Source organism: Phyllobates terribilis, unplaced genomic scaffold (genome assembly GCF_046119375.1).
Source record: "Phyllobates terribilis strain yellow unplaced genomic scaffold, ASM4611937v1 Scaffold_9__5_contigs__length_417890890, whole genome shotgun sequence".
NCBI lineage: Eukaryota > Metazoa > Chordata > Amphibia > Anura > Dendrobatidae > Phyllobates > Phyllobates terribilis.
Window position 1 is genome coordinate 100,822,637 of NW_027362769.1, and position 18,618 is coordinate 100,841,254.

Genomic DNA, 18,618 nt, shown 5'->3' on the forward strand with positions numbered 1-18,618 from the left:
GGTGTTGCCCCCTCCTCGGCGCAAAGCACAAGCTATGATTTGGCTGTATAAGAGGCCTCTAAGGGGTCATTTTTCTTCTTGTGGACAGTGCCATGCCAAGGTGCTTATAGCAATTGCTATTTCCAATAGGTTGCACTAGAGTTCAAGTCCTCTTAGACCCCAGTGAAAGGCTTCTCATAGAGCCAAATCAGTCATGTGGCAAGACTTTTAGGATTGACTTTTAGGATCTTCTAATAGGTGGCGCTAAAGTTCAAGTCCTCTTCCTCTCTGAAGAGGCAATTTACATATTTAATTTCCCAGAGGAGCATTGCATGATCTATAAGTCTCCTTACCATGCCATGTCACTTTCCACAAGTAGAAATATTACCCCTTATACTAAATACAAATAACACATGTTTATTGTTTGTGGTTCTTGCATGTTTCAATAAGATTAATATTCAAATTTTTTTTGCAATAATGATGGTGATCCAATTTGGGTAATATGATTGGAAGGCTTCATAAACCTGTAATCAGTGGAGTAACAATCAGGAGAGGATGGGTGAAGGACAGGCATGATTTCAACATTTTGCGCACCCTAATGGATAGAGTGGAAAAATGCGGCAGAAAAAGAAGCTTTCATCTCCCTGCTTCGCTGCTTACTCTGGCAAGCCGCAGACTGTTGGAGGTCTGTGGTCTTCAACAAGTTGGAAGTGCAGGGAGCCCGATAGGCAGAACGATGTCATCACTTCACTGTGCCGCCTACGCCGGGCTGACTGCAAGGGAGAAGGAGCATAGATACGTTCATCATTGTGGGAGTGGGATGATGTGCGGTTGATTGGATTTTGTTGTTTTAAAGGCACAAAGAGAGTATGGAAGTACTATTAATTATATAGTGGCACAAAGGAGACGCTATTAATACGTGTAGGCACAAGGAGGCATTACTAATACTTGGGAGAACAATTGGACATTTATGTAATACTAGCTGTACCCGGCCATGCGTTGCTGTGGCTCAGTCTGGTTAAATGGAAAAGAAAGAAAAGAGAAAGCGCATGTTTCTAAAATATTTAATTTCACAATGCTTGTGGGTATACAATATTTTTTGTTGTTCCATTGTCTGTGTAGATATAGAGATTGTCTGGTTTGCCAACTCTAGAACACGCAACATATAATTGTCCATGTGAGAAGCAATCCAAGTCTAGATATAAACCGCACAATTCTAAAGATCAGTGCAAATCCCATTGCGCCACCGACGGGAGCGGCGCTGTGATCTGGCCGGTACCGGCCCGGGACATGTCAAGCGGGTCACCCCCTCCTCCTCTGCCGCCGCTTGCCTTCATCTCTGCGCCCCTTCATGTCACATTTCACTGTACTAGGAAATTGCATAACTAGCAATCCCTGACATGACCGGCTCCATTGTGACACCTGACTGTGTCAAAATTTCAAAGGAATCGGTGAAGAACTTTTGGAGATTTAAGATTTTTGAAATTTGCAATCACCATCTACAAAGCTCAGGGGCAATCTTTAGAATTGTGCGGTTTAAATCTAGACACAATTATATGTTGCGTGTTCTAGAGTCGGCAAACCGGACAATCTCTATATCTACACAGACAATGGAGCAACAAAAGATATTGTATAACCACAAGCAATGTGAAATTAAATATTTTAGAAACGTGCACTTTCTTTTTTCTTTCTTTTCCATTTAATCAGACTGAGCCACAGCAATGCGTGGCCGGGTACAGCTAGTATATAATAAATGCATAAAACCAATCTTATAAATAAGCAGCAGAGAAAGTAAAATCAGCTTCGGAGAGAAATATGATGAAATATTTTTTTTACAATGAGGGACTTATATTTTGTTTTGATGGAAACTCTTTACAGTATGGTAATTAACGCCTTTGCTGCAAATAGAAAGACATAGACATCAAGTTATAATACAGTTGCTGCTATGTAAAAATGACTGCCGTGTATAAAAGATTGCACTTTATAAATAGCAGTAAATCGTTTAGAGTTTTTCCATCTCTTTCCTCCTTTGTGGAATGTATAGTATTTCTTTAGTGAAGTGTGCTCTAGCTCTACAGCACTTACACCTATCTTGTGTTCAGAATACAGCACCAGTTATTGCTGGTATATTATAACACAACGCTGCTCTATTTAAAGCCTGCCTGCAGAATAATTGCATGTTCTCTGCCCCATACCAAGCCAATGTAAGAATGAGCAATTCTCACATTACATTCTGCTGTCGGCGGTTGTATCGCTTTAATATAAATGGCAGCTTGAACTATCCATGCTCCCTAATCATTTGCCATCTCCCTCTTTTACCTATGACTGTTATGGGTAGATTGAATGCTGCAATTTATTGCAAATTTCCTTGGCTTAATAATCTGACCCTTCAATTTAAAAGGAATCTATCACCAGATTTTTGCTACCCCCATCTAAGAGCAGTATTATGTAGGGGCAGAGACCCTGATTCCAGCAATGTACATTTATTGATCTGCTTGCTGCAGTTTTGATAAAATCACAGTTTTCTCTGTTGCAGATCTATCAATTTAGCAGTTAGGGGTCTATTTGGATATCCCTTTTCCATGATGTTGAGGCAGAACTTGGATTATAAAAAAACTTTCTTCAACACTTATTTGGCCTGATGATCTGCCCAGTAGCTCCTGACATTTGCATTCCTTTTTGCTGGACACTTTTAGACTGTGCTTCCAATTCGTCAGAGAACACCAACAAACTATCCCAAGAATTCTTGCTTTCATGATAATTTGCATCAGAGTCTCCCTAATTACAACTTATTTTGCAGTTCAGTCCTGTAAAAAAACGATCAGGGGGGTATACATTATTGTACCCACCCAGCTCTAAACTACCATCTCCGTACAGTGGTCTCCAAACTACAGCTCTCCAGTGTAGGGTGGCGGTGTTCACACCGTGCAGTAACTGAGGCAGTGACCCAAGCAAGTCCAACATAAACAGCTTTTATTCAGCATCTCACGGGTAAACAGAAAAGTCCTCCGGTTCACAGCCGGGTTAACACAAGTCAAAAACAATGGTTGCCGGGGGCAACGGCTGCATCGGGCCGCTCAGAGCCTGACGGGTGCAGAGCCTACCCAGGTGTGGGTTCAGCTACACACAGGTCCGCCGAGCTTTCCTGCTATGCTCCTAGCAGGTCCCAACACTGAACAACACTAATCATTAATGAAGGGTTTTTAAAGGACCTGTGGCAAGAGCCACTGGAAAACCCGGGTTGGAGGGAGGAGGCCGCCCCACTTCCTTCCTGTAGCCTCCTCCAAGAAATGAAGGCCCTGCCGGGTTTTACTTGATCTGCCTTAGCCAGATAGCCTGACCAGGTGATTGCTCACCTTCATTCCTGCATTGCAGCCGCAGCTGTGTCTGTGACTGCAATGCACTCCAATGGGTTTAATAGGTCTCTGTACACATTCTGGGGGATATATAACGTCCCTCGTATACGATCCCCATCACTGCCTCACACCAGCTAATGTGTAACATGGCATTCTGGGTGGTAAAGTTTTACCACCTTTTGGAAGGAACCCAAATCTCATTTTCCATTTATGAGAAATATTTCGTCTGGCTTTACCTGTGATTCAGTTAGAAGTGGTTTTGGAGTGGATCAGACAATGATTTCCAATATATAAAACTATTTCTAACAATATTAATTTATGAAACTTTTTAATGTTCCTACATTGAGATTTCTATATCTTCAATTTACTATGTTAAAGGGGTTATCCGGTCAAAACCAATAAGTCTGCAGTCACTCTGTGTGACTGCAGACTTATGAATCCCCCCAGCGCACGCACTGTGCACTGCAGGGATTTGCTGATTTCAGACCCAGGACTGGAGGGTATGTATGTGTTATACATATTCCCGGCCAGTGGGCGTGGCTTCGCTCTCCATACACTTGTATTGAGCCGAGGCCCCAACCCGTGATGCAGCCGGATAGTGGGCGTGTCCAACTAAAGTGTCATACAAGTGAATGGAGAGCGAGGCCACGCCCACTCGCCAGGAGTAAGTATAACTCATACATACCCTCCATTACTGGGTCTGAAACAGGCGTGCACTGGGGGGATTCATAAGTCTGGAGTCACACAGAGTGACTGCAGACTTATCGGTTTTGCCCGGACAACCCCTTTAAGTGACTACATCAACAGACGTTGACACTGAGAACAGGTTACAGCACCCCCTGTTTCTCAGGATTATTGGGAGTCAAAGTAACTGGAACCCTAACAATTACAGGGCGTGATCTTTATTGACTTGTTATAAAGCTTTATCTATGGAAAACCCTTTTAAGATGAACACATTTATGACATCTGAAGGATGGCTGTTTGAGTTTCAATGAAAATCACCACATTTGTATTGACGATTCCAGATTTTGTTTGCTATGGCGCTCACTTATTTTATGACAAATCATTTTTCTTGTTTTACTTTTGCTGTTAATCATTTTTAGAAGAACCTAAGGAGATGTTATTAGTCGATGTGAGTATGACCTGTTATAGATAAGAGCTCAGTCTATCACTTCTGCAGATGAATGTAATATAATGACGCACAGATGATCTGTATTTTGGCTAGAGCTGGAGTTTTACATGCAGTCCTTGCACACTTCTTCATTTCAAGGATTTGACCTTTATCAAGCATAGACAAAATAGCATTTATTCTGTATTGAAAGATTGTGTTGCCAAGATAAATGTAAAAACACAATTCAAGTTTTTGATTGCAGCTACAGCTGGCAATACTGATACCAGGGGTGGATTAAGAGTAGCCCGGGCCCCGGGCAGTTTAGAAGGCATGGTCCCCCCCCCAGGTACCACATGTATCACGTGACATGTCACATGATCCCCTTTGATAGATCATGTGATAGGTCATGTGAGTAACACACATGCTTTGGTCACATCTGTAGACGGAAAATGATGGATTTTTTTTTCCATTATGTACAGCCCTATACATAACATAGCGCTATACATAATAGAGCAGGGGGAGATTAATTTTCCCAAGGGGCCACATGAGAGACCATGACTGTTGTGGGGGCCAAACCAATAGGCTGAAATTAATTCTGCTCAATATTAATAATATTAACAAAATAATAAAAAATAATTCTATTAATTGTATGACTTAATATTGAGCAGAATTAAGTATGCTGACATCCCCCTACATACCGTGTGAGCCCCCACATAGCCTCCTAGATACAGTATGAGCCCCCACATAGCTCCCTAGATACAGTATGAGACCCCACATAGCTCCCTAGATACAGTATGAGACCCCACATAGCTCCCTAGATACAGTATGAGCCCCCACATAGCTCCCTAGATACAGTATGAGCCCCCACATAGCTCCCTAGATACAGTATGAGCCCCCACATAGCTCCCTAGATACAGTATGAGCCCCCACATAACTCCCTAGATACGGTATGAGCCCCCACATAGCTCCCTAGATACAGTATGAGCCCCCGCATAGCTCCCTATATACAGTATGAGCCCCCGCATAGCCCCCTGTATATAGTATGAGCCCGTACATAGCTCCCTTCTCTGATCAACTGTCGGTTCCACAGCCAGCTCAGAGAATGATCGAATGCAAAATGCAGCTACCTGGGAGACACCTCTGACCAGCGCATGAGGTGGCCCGAAGGCACCCCCCTGACCGCTGTACCCAGGTCACATGCCCCCCCTGATTCCGTAAGGTATGGCCCTGTACAGTCTATATGACAATACATGACTGGTATCTATAGTATAATCAGGGATGTGTCCTTCTGTCCGAAGCCTCTATAGACTACGCAAGCACAATACCTGCGCAGTTTGGCCGCAGACAGAAAGACACATCCACATCCCAGACAGGGATGAGGCGTGTGGCACCGGAGATCGCGGTATGCATAAGCACTGAGCGCATACCGCGATCTCCGGCACCATAAACACACACCTGTTCGGTCTTGTCATCTCTGGAGAGGCCAGTGGAGGAGTGTGGTGCCAAGATCAGCGCCTGCGCATAGCACGATTTTCAGCGCTATTTTATTGAAGACAAATATGCACAGTGTCTTCAACAAAATGGACAGCGTGGTATACGCATGCGCATGCTCTGGCACCATTTTGTTGAATACACTCTGCACAATTGTATTCATTAAAATGAAACCGGTTATCGCGATATGCGTGGGCGCCGATTCCAGTGCCATTTTAGTAAAATAACGCAGGTGATGAGCTGCAGTGGAGCAGTGGAAAGGCAAGTAGGAGTGTTTTTTTATTTACTTATGGATGGGGGAGCTCATATCAGGATGGGGGACCAGGATGGGGGGGGGGGCAAGGATCAGGATGGGCGAGCATATACCAGGATTAGAGGGAAGCATGGACCAGGATAGGGGAGAATATACCAGGATGGGGGACCAGGATGGGGAAGCATATACTAGAATGGGGTACCCGGATGGGGGAGCACATACCAGGATGGGGGGGCATATGTATTAAAGCTGTCAAACAGTCGCAAATCATGAGCACTGAGTGACTAAAACATAACACCCAAGCACGCTGAAGATACTCGGCGAGCACCCGAGCATGCTTGTAAATCTCGAGTAATGAGCATGCTCGCTCATCACTAGTTCAGATAGTTCTGCTTAATTACAAAGCAAGATCCAGTTGAATAGAACTAGCAATAATAATTTCATAAATCTGTGTTAAAATGAATCTATCAGTAGGATCAACCCTTCTGAGCCATCTATATGGAAATGCTGATAGAAAGTTGAATAAAATGATACCTTAAAATCTGCAATCCGATGTGTTATTTCCAGAAAAATTTATGTTTTTCTTAATATGTAAATGAGCTGTTAAGATCTATGGGCCGGACATAGATCTCCCTGAGAATCTGCCTCCAGAGCTTATTATAAATGAAAGGGGGAGTTACCAGTGTGAGACATGTAACTACTGACAGTCTGCTCTCCTGATCTACATGTCTCACATGTAGATAAAATTTAAAATAATCTCTGGAGGCAGATTCTCAGGGAGATCTATGTCCGACCCATAGATCTTACCAGCTAATGTACATATTAAGTAAAATGTGGATTACTCTGGAATAAGACATCGGATCACAGATATCAAGGTATCATTTTATTCAACTTTCTATGACCTACATGCCCATATAGACGGCTTAGGAGGGCAGATCCTACTGACAGATTCCCTTTAAGGACTTTATTCAAGGTGTTGATTTAATAATACCATGAACATAGAAAGTATTTTATTCTGAAGTTTAAAGGGAACCTGTCACCTCTTGAAACGTTACCTGAAGGTAAATAAGAATTATTTAGTCATGTCTCTCCAACTTACTGGACCAACAGCTATAGTGAGAAGGTGGAGTTATATCCTCTCTACTTACAGGTGTGCACGAGGTTAGCTTTCTGAGCTCTGCTACATACTACAACTAAAAACTCTGATTGTATCATAGCTGTTGCACCCAATAAACTAAGTGATACATCGCCGGAATCAGGGTCTCTGTACCGACATTATGCCACTCTCAGATGAAGTAGTAAAAACCTGCTGACAGATTCCCTTTCATATCACTGAGTTTGTTATAATAGATGGAGGCTATCTCAATTAAAAATATTGTGTTGGATATACTTAAAAGGATTTGAAAAAAGAAATCCAGTACAAGTAGAATTGTTCTTAGCTTATTTTAAATGTTGATATGGTGATATATGGTGTGTGTTATGGGAATTCATGTCCTTCAAACGAGTGATTTATAAGGGATTTTGACATGTACATTGTATCTGTGAAATCATAACGTGTCTTACAGTAGTGTCTTTACGTTTACAGGCTTTGTCTGACATAGGTTGATATTCACAATATTGCACATTTTGAGATTCCCAATTACATGTTATGGGTCTATTTTTTCCACATGGAGTTAGTCATCCATTGAAAGTGACAGTGACGCTGGGACATTTATGTACAAAAGAGAATAATCAGACAAATTATACTGGTGGACCCTTCTCCTTCTGATGGATGAATAACACCATTCTTCCTTTTCAAACAATTTGTATCTCGGCGTAATTGCTTGCAAATGTCAAATGTCCCCTGTAATAAAGGCTCTAGATAAATACTTGATGATGAGTTTGTGGACGGTGGCTAAATAATTTGTATCTATTTTCTACTTTCTAGGAGAAGAAGAACGCTTAAAAGCCAGCAGTTCTATTAGCCACAGTATGGCCGAGATAAGGTCTTTCATCGCCAAGTCAGAGGTGGCGATAACAGCAGTAATACCCGCGGCACTTGTGAAGACCACCAATGGCAGTGTGATCACCGTCTCCGAATCAGAAGAAGAGAAAGCCAAGAAGTTATTGTACTGTTCACTATGCAAAGTAGCAGTCAACTCTTTGTCACAGCTAGAGGCGCACAACACAGGTATTGTAACCTGCTCTTTCACCTGCAATACAGTGCCAGTAATGTTCCACAGGGGAGCTCACTGACCATGCATTTCATGGGCTAAAAGGGAAAGTGTAACCAGTTTTTTGCTACCAAATCTGAGAGCAGCATAATGTAGGGGCAGAGATCCTGATTCCAGCGATGTATCACTTACTGAGCTGCTTGCTGTCATTTTTATAAAATCACTGTTTTATCAGCAGGAGATTATCACTAAAGAACTAGTAAACCTGCTGCCAGGGAGTCCAGCCACGCCCCCACCACTGATTGGCCGCTATGCACAATGTACACAGAAAACTGCCAATCAGTGATGTGGGCGGGGTAATACAGAGCTGAACATTTAGGGAACTGGTAGATGTGCAGCAGATCAATATCAAAACTGCAACACCCAGTAAAGTAAGTGATATATCACTGGAATCAGGGTTTCTGTCTCTACATTATGCTGCTCTCAGATGGGTAGCAAAATCGGTGACAGATTCCCTTTAAAGAGGAACTGCACTCTGCATGGCACTCTGCTGTCATTATTGTCCACGGAGGGACTCTGATTACAATTAAAGGAGAGTAAAGTATATGTATTCTTAGACTGGAACTACATGGTGACTTTTGGCCTTGACACAGGTCAAAGATTTCTGTATGTGCAAGGGGATGGATTACAAGCCTGTATGGGAAAGAGCTGACATTTTATCAATTTGACAAGAATGTTAGAGGATTGCCCTAGTATCAAGATATATGACAAATGTATGATTACTGGAGTCCTGGCTGCTAAGAACTCACTGACCAGGAGAACAGAAGTCATAGAATCATAGAATATTAGCGTTGTAAGGGACCTCCGGGGTCATTGTGTCCAACCCCCGGCTCAATGCAGGATTCACTAAACCATCTCAGACAGATGTCTGTTCAGCCTCTGCTTGAAGACTTCCATTGAAGGAGAACTCACCCCCTCTCGTGGACGCCTGTTCCATCCATTGGTCACGCTCACTCAAGTCCCAAAGTCCCTTGTGTGAATGATACATTACTGAGCATGTGCGACCACTGCTCTATTACCTTTCTATTATTCCTAAAGACACTTTCCATCCCTGTTCTTGTGATTTGTGGGGGGTCTTAGTTGTCAGCCCCACAGCTATCATACATTTATCGCCTATGCCATAGATTTGTTATATACAGTGCCTACAAGTAGTATTCAACCCCCTGCAGATTTAGCTGGTTGACACATGCGGAATTAACTTGGCATTGTGACATTTGTACTGTAGATCAGCCTGGAAGTGGGAAATGCACTGCAGCAAATTTTTTTTTTTTTTTTTTTTTTAAAAACGTTAAAAGTTAATTCAGAGTGTCATTTATTATTCAACCCCTCAAACCACAAGAATTCTGTTTGGTCCCCCTAAAGTATTAAGAAGTAGTTCAGGCACCAAGAATAATGAGCTTCACATGTGTGGATTAAAGATCTCTTTTGCCAGCCTTTTCTGACTATTTAAGACCCTCCCCAAACTTGTGAACAGCACTCAGACATGGTCAACATGGGAAAGACAAAGGAGCATTCCAAGGCCATCAGAGACAAGATCATGGAGGGTCACAAGGCTGGCAAGGGGTACAAAACCCTTTTCAAGGAGTTGGGCCTACCTGTCTCCACTGTTGGGAGCATCATCCGTAAGTGGAAGGCTTATGGAACTACTGTTAGCCTTCCACGGCCTGGACAGCCTTTGAAAGTGTCCTTCCGTGCCGAGGCCAGGCTTGTCCGAAGAGTCAAGGCTAACCCAAGGACAACAAGGAAGGAGCTCCGGGAAGATCTCATGGCAGTGGGGACATTGGTTTCAGTCAATACCATAAGTAACGGACTCCACCGCAATGGTCTCCGTTCCAGACGAGCCTGTATGGTACCTTTACTTTCAAAGCGTCATGTCAAGGCTCGTCTACAGTTTGCTCATGATCACTTGGAGGACTCTGAGGCAGACTGGTTCAAGGTTCTATGGTCTGATGAGACCAAGATCGAGATCTTTGGTGCCAACCACACACGTGACGTTTGGAGACTGGATGGCACTGCATACGACCCCAAGAATACCATTCCTACAGTCAAGCATGGTGGTGGCAGCATCATGCTGTGGGGCTGTTTCTCAGCCAAGGGGCCTGGCCATCTGGTCCGCATCCATGGGAAGATGGATAGCACGGCCTACCTGGAGATTTTGGCCAAGAACCTCCGCTCCTCCATCAAGGATCTTAAGATGGGTCGTAATTTCATCTTCCAACAAGACAACGACCCAAAGCACACAGCCAAGAAAACCAAGGCCTGGTTCAAGAGGGAAAAAGTCAAGGTGTTGGAGTGGCCTAGTCAGTCTCCTAACCTTAACCCAATTGAAAACTTGTGGAAGGAGCTCAAGAATAAAGTCCACATGAGCAGGGTCGGACTGGGGTGCCTAGGGCCCACCAGGGAAACTGACTCTAGGGGCCCACACTACAGCCCACCATAAACGGTTTTATTACTTGTTATGCTTTTCTATAATGTACTATAGTTACATGATTGGCCGCGCTGTGAAGCACTGAGCGGCAGGACTTTCTTCGAACAGTCATTCCGTACTGCCAGAGTCCCTTTAATGGTAACTTGTCACCTTGAAAAACTATATTTATCTGCAGATATGGGGTTAATCTGCAGGTAAATAGGGTTTAAAGCCTGGTTAGACGGCTTATTGGAAAAGCGTTGGCTACACGGAGAAAATTACATTTTATTCTCCCTGCCGCCACTCGCTTCCTGTCATAGGATCGGTGCAAGGAGGGAGACATTACAGTCACCGCGAACTACAAAGTGAGCGTGCTGCAATAACATCCAGCACCTTGATTGTGACACTTCCATGGAGGCCAACCTCAGGCTGAGCTTCATTGAATGACTAACATGGCAGCTTCACCTGGCAACTAGTGCTGAGCTAGCGTGGTTGGATAAGGTGTGATCCCAGCATGCTCGGGTGTTATTTGAGTATCTTGTAGTGCTCTGCTACTATTCTCGAATCCCCAGGGTAGCATGTTTTGGGGCGGTAGACAGACGCAACACATGCAGGAATTGCCTGTTTGTTAGGTAATCCCTGCATGTGTTGCTTCTGTCTACCGCCGCAAAACATGTTACCGCAGGGACTAGAGCATATTAGCAGAGCACTACAAGATACTCGGATAACACCCGAGCATGCTGGGATCACACCTTATCCGACCACGCTCGCTCAGCACTAGTTGCCAGGTGCTGCTGCCATGTTAGTCATTCAGCCTGAGGTTGGCCTCCATGGAAGTGTCACAATCAAGGTGCCGGACGTTATTGCAGCACGCTCACTTTGTAGTTCGCGGTGACTGTAATGTCTCTTATCCGACCACGCTCACTCAGCACTACTGGCAACCCATCAGCAACCTGCAACTGCATCACAGGGGGCTGAAGGGAACAGGTGACTGCATGCACCGGCCATTGTGCTATCTAAATGCCGCTGTCAGTGATTGACAAGGGCACTTAAATACTCAAAACAGCAGCAATCAAGGCGAGCTCTGATCACTGCTGTTACAGGCTTGGCTCCGGCTATGTAACACAGCCGACATCTGCTCGGTATGGAGCAGGCTCAGCTCCTGAACCCGCTCCATACAAGCACATCCCTATGGTGACAGTTATGACAAGGTTAGCAAATTTCACTTGTCTGTTCCTAAATGTGGAAAGACAAATGGAATTCCTTAACACATGTGAAAGAGACCTAATAGATTTAGTAAAGGTGCCCCAAGCATATGAATGTTATTACACACCACAATGCACAGTTACATACACGCATCTTACAAAAATACATATTATTCCAGATACGCAGACACGCACAAACACGCAGACGCGAACAAACACATCAGTACATGAAAGCATCATCTGAACCACCATCATTTGTAATGTCAGGTCAGCCCCATATATATTTGTATCGCATAAACCTACAACTCCCAGTATGTAATTAACAATAGAGATACTGGGAGCTGTTATCAGTCATCATCAGACTGCGGACCATACAGGAACCACAGTACTGATGAGACGTAGGCAGGATCACAAATGAACATTTACATCCAGGTATCTTACCTGAGACGTCTTCTCTGATTAGAGTTGTTCTCTTTCTTTTCTCCATCTTGTCCAGTCTCCATGATGACTTTTCTCATCCACAGCTCATCTCTGCAGACTTCCATCTTCTCCGGTCTTCTGCAGCACATCCCCACACGATGCCCTTAAAGATAGCAGAGTCATTATAATGCTCCTGAATAAAAATATCTGCCCTACACTGAGCCCCTGAATAAACCTAACTCTTACAATGCTCCCTGCACAAAACATGACATACACTGTACCCCTCTTATGGTACCTGCTCTCCACACTGTCCTCTCCTTACCATACTGGTCCCCCTCTCCTCACTGTCCTCTCCTTACCATACTGGGCCCCCTCTCCACACTGTCCTCTCCTTTCCATACTGGGCCCCCTCTCCACACTGTCTTCTCCTTACCATACTGGGCCCCCTCTTCACATTGTCCTCTCACACTGTGTCCCCCCTATACTGTCCAGTCTCTATACTGTGCCCCTTCATCACACTCCCCCTCCTCAGCATACTGTTCCCCCCTTTCTGTGCCCTCACACTGTTTCCCCCATACTGCCGCATCTCTATACCTTCCCCCACACTACCTAGTCTCTGTGCTGTCACCTCACACTTTTCTCCCTCCATACTGTCTCCTCACACTATTCCCCCACTCTCCATACTGTTTCCTCATACATCCCCCTTCCCCATTCTGTTCCTGCACTCATTCCCACCCCTCCTCTGGTTCACCATACTGTTTCTTCACACATCTCCCCATTCTGTCTCCTAAAATTTCTCTCCCATCTCTCCCCAAATATAATAAATCTTCGGAAGACGACACAGACATGCAGAAACGCGCTTACACACACGAAAACAAGCGCACACAGACACATACTAAGGGCTCTTTCACACATCAGTACATGCGGTGACAGTTTCCACACGTACCAGAGACATTGGTACACGCAGACCCATTCAAATGAATGTTTTTACCTGCTGCACCTCCCACAAAACATCCCGCACACTGATGACAGCGCTCTTCCTAAGCACCAGGTGCTGAACGCTGCTCTCATCATAGATCCCTGCCGGCGCTGCGATCAGCAGCAGCAGAGTCAATGATGAGAGTAGTAGTCTACTCCCGCCGTGTAGAACTGTAAAAATAGGAATAAAATAAAAAAAATCCTTATACTCACCTCTCCTAAGCGTCACCCGCTGTAATCCGTGCAAGCGCTCACGCCGAGGAGAACGACTCCTGCAGCAAGTGGGCCCCGGAGCTGCGCTCAACAAGGGGTGCCCTGTCAATCACTGAGCGCAGCTCCGGGGCCTGCTCGCTGCAGGAGTCATTCTCCTCGGCATGAGCGCTCACACGGATCACAGCGGGTGACGCTTAGGAGAGGTGAGTATAAGGATTCTTTTATTTTATTCCTATTTTTACAGTTGGACACGGAGGGAGTAGACTACTACTCTCATCATTGACCCTGCTGCTGCTGATCGCAGCACCGGCAGGGATCTATGATGAGGGCAGCGCTCAGCACCCGGCTCTTGGGAACAGCGCTAACTGTACACTGATTCCCAAGCGCCGGTACGTGTCACACGGATGACACACAGGTGGACACGGATATCTCCAGTCCCGTAAATATCAGGACATGTGAAAGAGCCCTAATATGCACACACAGATACACATACTCACAGAAATGGGGACACGTACACACGCAGGCAAGCACACACAGAAATGCACACGCAGTCATGCACAGACACACTCAGACAATCACACACAAAAATGCAGACACACAGGGAAGTACGCACACATGTGAAGACATATATACACACGTAGACATGCTGGCACTCAAACACATGCAGGCATATACAGTACACACACGCAAGCAGGCATATACACACACACTGTACACACACAGGCATATACACACACACAGGCAGGCATATACACACACACACACATGCAGGCATATACACACACACACACACAGCCATATAACTCACCCATAAAAACGTTATTGACTATTTGGCACGGTGCTCTTGACATGAAATTGAAGCAGTGAAAGCTGTAGGACTGCAGTCTTGTTTCCAATTCCAGGCCAGGCCACATTCCACATATCCAGCCCCGGAGCCGGTATAAAAAAGCCCAGAGTCAGAGCAGGAGAGAAGGGGCGGTGCTCCGGTGCCACCACCTGGTCGGGAGCCGGTATTACTACAGGGGAGCAGGCCATGGCAGATATAGAGCCGGGATGGGACCGTATCAGAAGCCCGGGAGCAGGGAGAGCAGAGCGAGACATCAGCTTCGGTGGCGCCGGCGTTTCATAGGACGGCCCCGGAGCAGAGAGAGCACTGCAGAGCGCGGGCGCGCGTATCAGAGGCCAGGAGAGAGCGGCGTCAGCGTCACCACAGTCTGCCTGCCAGCGGGAAAGCAGAGCGCAGTGCGTGTCACCGCCCAGAAAGAATCCATCCTCTTAGTGTCAGAGACTCACGTGGTAAGTATGCTGCATGCACGTCACTGCAGGCCCGCTGTCACCAATGAATGTACCGTGCGCGCGACGCTACATTTGATTCAGCTGCGCTTCAAAAGGGCTCACACTTTTAAAGGGCCCCCGCCACCAATTTTCTCACTCTCATATCGGGGCCCACCGGGAAATTTCCCGATTTCCCGCCAGGCCAGACCGACCCTGCACATGAGACACCCAAAGAACCTAGATAACTTGGAGAAGATCTGCATGGAGGAGTGGGCCAAGATAACTCCACAGACCTGTGCCGGCCTGATCAGGTCTTATAAAAGACGATTATTAGCTGTAATTGCAAACAAGGGTTATTCCACAAAATATTAAACATAGGGGTTGTATAATAATTGACCCACACTTTTATGTTTTAAAATTTAATAAAATTCAATTGAGCAACATAACTTTTTGGTTTGTAAGATTTATGGTTCTGTTCATAAAACCTACTCTCGTTTGCAGTTTGAAGGCTCTAACTTATTTGCATCTTATCAAACCAGCTAAATCTGCAGGGGGTTGAATACTACTTGTAGGCACTGTATGTTGTTTATAGGACAACCCTTTTTAAGAATTTAAAGGTAGCTTATATTATGTGGAAATGCTCCAATGAAATGAAGTAGTAACTTTAGGGAAAATTCAGACATGGAGAACGTAATGCAGATGCAAGTTGGTTGAGAATCGTAGCGGTCAGGTGCGACTGTTGTTTTAAAATTGCAATTAAACAATTTTTGGGGTTTTGTGGAGGGAACAGCTGTGTCACCCATAAATCTGCATGACATCCACCACACAAACACCAAGTCTGACCTTAAGCAATACATTGTTGGCGATGATTGTGTTTAACATCCTACCGTACTTAATATCTAAAGTTATTACAACTTAGTTTTATTGTCTTAAGGTTCTAAACACAAGACAATGCTAGAAGCTCGGAATGGTGCAGGTCCAATCAAGTCCTATCCCAGGTCCGGATCCCGACTAAAACTCCAAAACGGCAGCAAAGGTTCAGGACTACAGAACAAAACTTTTCATTGTGAAATCTGCGATGTCCATGTAAATTCTGAAATCCAACTTAAACAGGTACTGTAGCTAATTCTTTTTACCATCACTTGACCAATTACTTTACGTCATCCATTCACTATTTCTTTTTGCTGTCTTTTGGCCATATTATACTCTGCAAACAAAATACATATTCAGTTCCTGAAGATTTATCTTTTAGTAATTGCTGGGTCTATCAGCAATCCAATGGCAGGAAATAGGTGGTTGCTCAGTTCCTACAATCCCCTGTTATTAGCTCAGACCATTGGTTCAACCTGCGCAGTCGCACAGGGCCCCAAGAAGTAAGGGGGCCACCTACACCTCCAAAGCAGGTGGAATTGTGAATTATGATGAGCTATTGGACTGAAAAGGGTTCATATATTGTTCTTTCACAAGGTCCCTCTTCTGTCTGTGTCCACCCCCGGCTCCAATGGTGGCCGAATGTAAACACTAAGGGGAGCTGAACAGTTCTGTTAAAGAGGGTGTCCATATATGGGGACATTTTTTATTGAAATGCATATATTTTGGGTTAAAAAACAACAACATTTCTTGCAATTTGGTTCCATTAAAAAATTTTTAGTGTTTGGCTTTCTCAGGCTCCTTGTTTCCTTGCACATTCAGCTTTAATGTGCTCAGTGGTCATAAATCAGCTGAGAAGAGCTAAGAAATGATGGATAAAAGAGTTAGAAACTGTCCCATTGGACCATCAGAATGAGTTAATTGATGGATTCTCAGTTAAATAGAATGTCAAAAGGTTTTTTTCTCCCCATCTGAGAGCAGCATGGTGTAGGGGAAGAGACCCTGATTCCAGTGATGTACCACTTACTAAGTGCTGCAGTTTTAATAAAATCACAGTATTCTCTGCTATAGATCTACCAGTTCTCTGAATGCTGAGCTCTGTATAACTCCGCCCACACCACTGATTGGTAGCTTTCTGTGTACACTGTGCATAGGCAGAAAGCTGCCAATGAGTGGTGAAGGCGGGGTTATACAGAGCTTATGATTATGGAGGACTATCTGGCAGCAGATTTATTAGTCCTATAGTAATTATCTCCTGCTGATAAAACAGTGATTTTACCAAAATTACAGTAAGCAGCTCAGTAAGTGACACATCGCTGGAATCAGGGTCTCTGCCCCTACACTATGCTGCTCTCAGATGGGCTGGCAAAAACCTGGTGACAGGTTCTCTTTAATCCTTTCTGCAACCAACAATAGACTGTGCAATGTAGAGGCTATAGAAGGCAAACAAAGTACCAGTTTTAATGAGTCCCAATTACAAAGATTATTTTTAACCCCCCACCTACCGTTCTTCTGTAGTTGGACACCGTGTTGAAACTTGTAACGGCCACTGTCGAGACCTGCAGCACAGCTCCTATTCATTTGATGCAGCCACTAAACACTAAACCACATGGTGCTTTCCAGCTCCGTTCAATCTTTACATTCGGCCGCCGCCTGAGTCAATAACGGCTGATGAGTGGGGGTCCCTGGTGCCTCCCACCAATATGATACTGATGACCTATCTCGAAGATAGGTCATCAGTGTTAAATAAATTAACAACCTCTTTAATAATTTGGGAAATTAGTTTAAATAAAGTTTAAAGAAATGCTTTACTGATACATCTCTATGGCATGACAAGTTTTTGGCAGATACATTGATTCCAAAATAATTAGTTCATTTTGTGTCATTCCAGCACATCTCCAGCAGAAGACATAAGGACAGGGTAGCAGGAAAGCCAATGAAGCCTAAATATAGCCCCTACAACAAACTTCAGCGCAGTCCCAGTATTTTAGCGGTAAGTAATTTTAATTCTCTAAAAAACCCAACAAATCTGACCACCTTCAATATAAGGCCACGGCCCCACTATCAGTATTTGGTCAGTATTCGGTCAGTATTTTTTCTCAGGAGTGAGAGTCAAAACCAGGTGAGGAACAATCATAGAAAAGGTATAATAGAAACAAGTCACCAATTCTGCATTTATCACCCACTCCTGGTTTTGACTCCCACTCCTGAGAAATAATACTGACCTAATACTGACCAAATACTGATAGTGGGACCGTGGCCTAAAACTGTCATACAACAAAAGATACATTTTTGAGCAGCACAAAGTCATAGACAGCAAGTTTGACTATTTAAGTAAAATACAGAATTATAGTATTTTTTTCTCCGATCACATTCAGATTGGAAAAATAATGAATATTCATAAAGATAATTCCCAAATCTGAACAAACCAAATAATGATCCTTTATAGTTCATTACTGATTACATTATTTATGCAGAATCATTTTAATGATCTTTCATTTATAGTTGCATGAATGCCATGTACACCATAATTGTTTTATTATTCTGATGCTTCTGAAATTAAAACATTCCACAAATGGTCATGACTAGGAATCTCCAACTACTTTGTGATCTCCATGGTGACAGACTACAAATAAACTTTGCGTAGTTGGATTTTGCAGTACAGCTGCCCAGTATTTTTTCCCATACTTCTTGTTAATATGCTTTCAGTAGGTAAGAAAGAAGATGGGGGCACATACAAGGAGTATGTCTGTGTGACCAGTGCGCACAGGGTTTGTTTGTAGTCTGTAAAGCTGGAGACGCACAGATCGCTGCAGTACCAGAGATACATGGCGATTCTTTTATTGT

The 18,618-nt window shown here is 44.1% G+C and overlaps 1 protein-coding gene across 3 annotated transcripts in view; it reads left to right on the top strand.

Moving 5' to 3' along the window:
• The window catches only part of ZNF385B (zinc finger protein 385B), a 528,613-nt gene that overhangs the window by 492,126 nt on the left and 17,869 nt on the right, over positions 1–18,618 (top strand). For all 3 annotated transcript variants that reach the window (XM_073646802.1, XM_073646803.1, XM_073646801.1), the window contains 3 exons: positions 8,118–8,360; positions 15,836–16,014; positions 17,663–17,764. In XM_073646802.1, the coding sequence (XP_073502903.1) occupies positions 8,118–8,360; positions 15,836–16,014; positions 17,663–17,764 (524 nt within the window). The remainder of the gene's footprint in view (positions 1–8,117; positions 8,361–15,835; positions 16,015–17,662; positions 17,765–18,618) is intronic.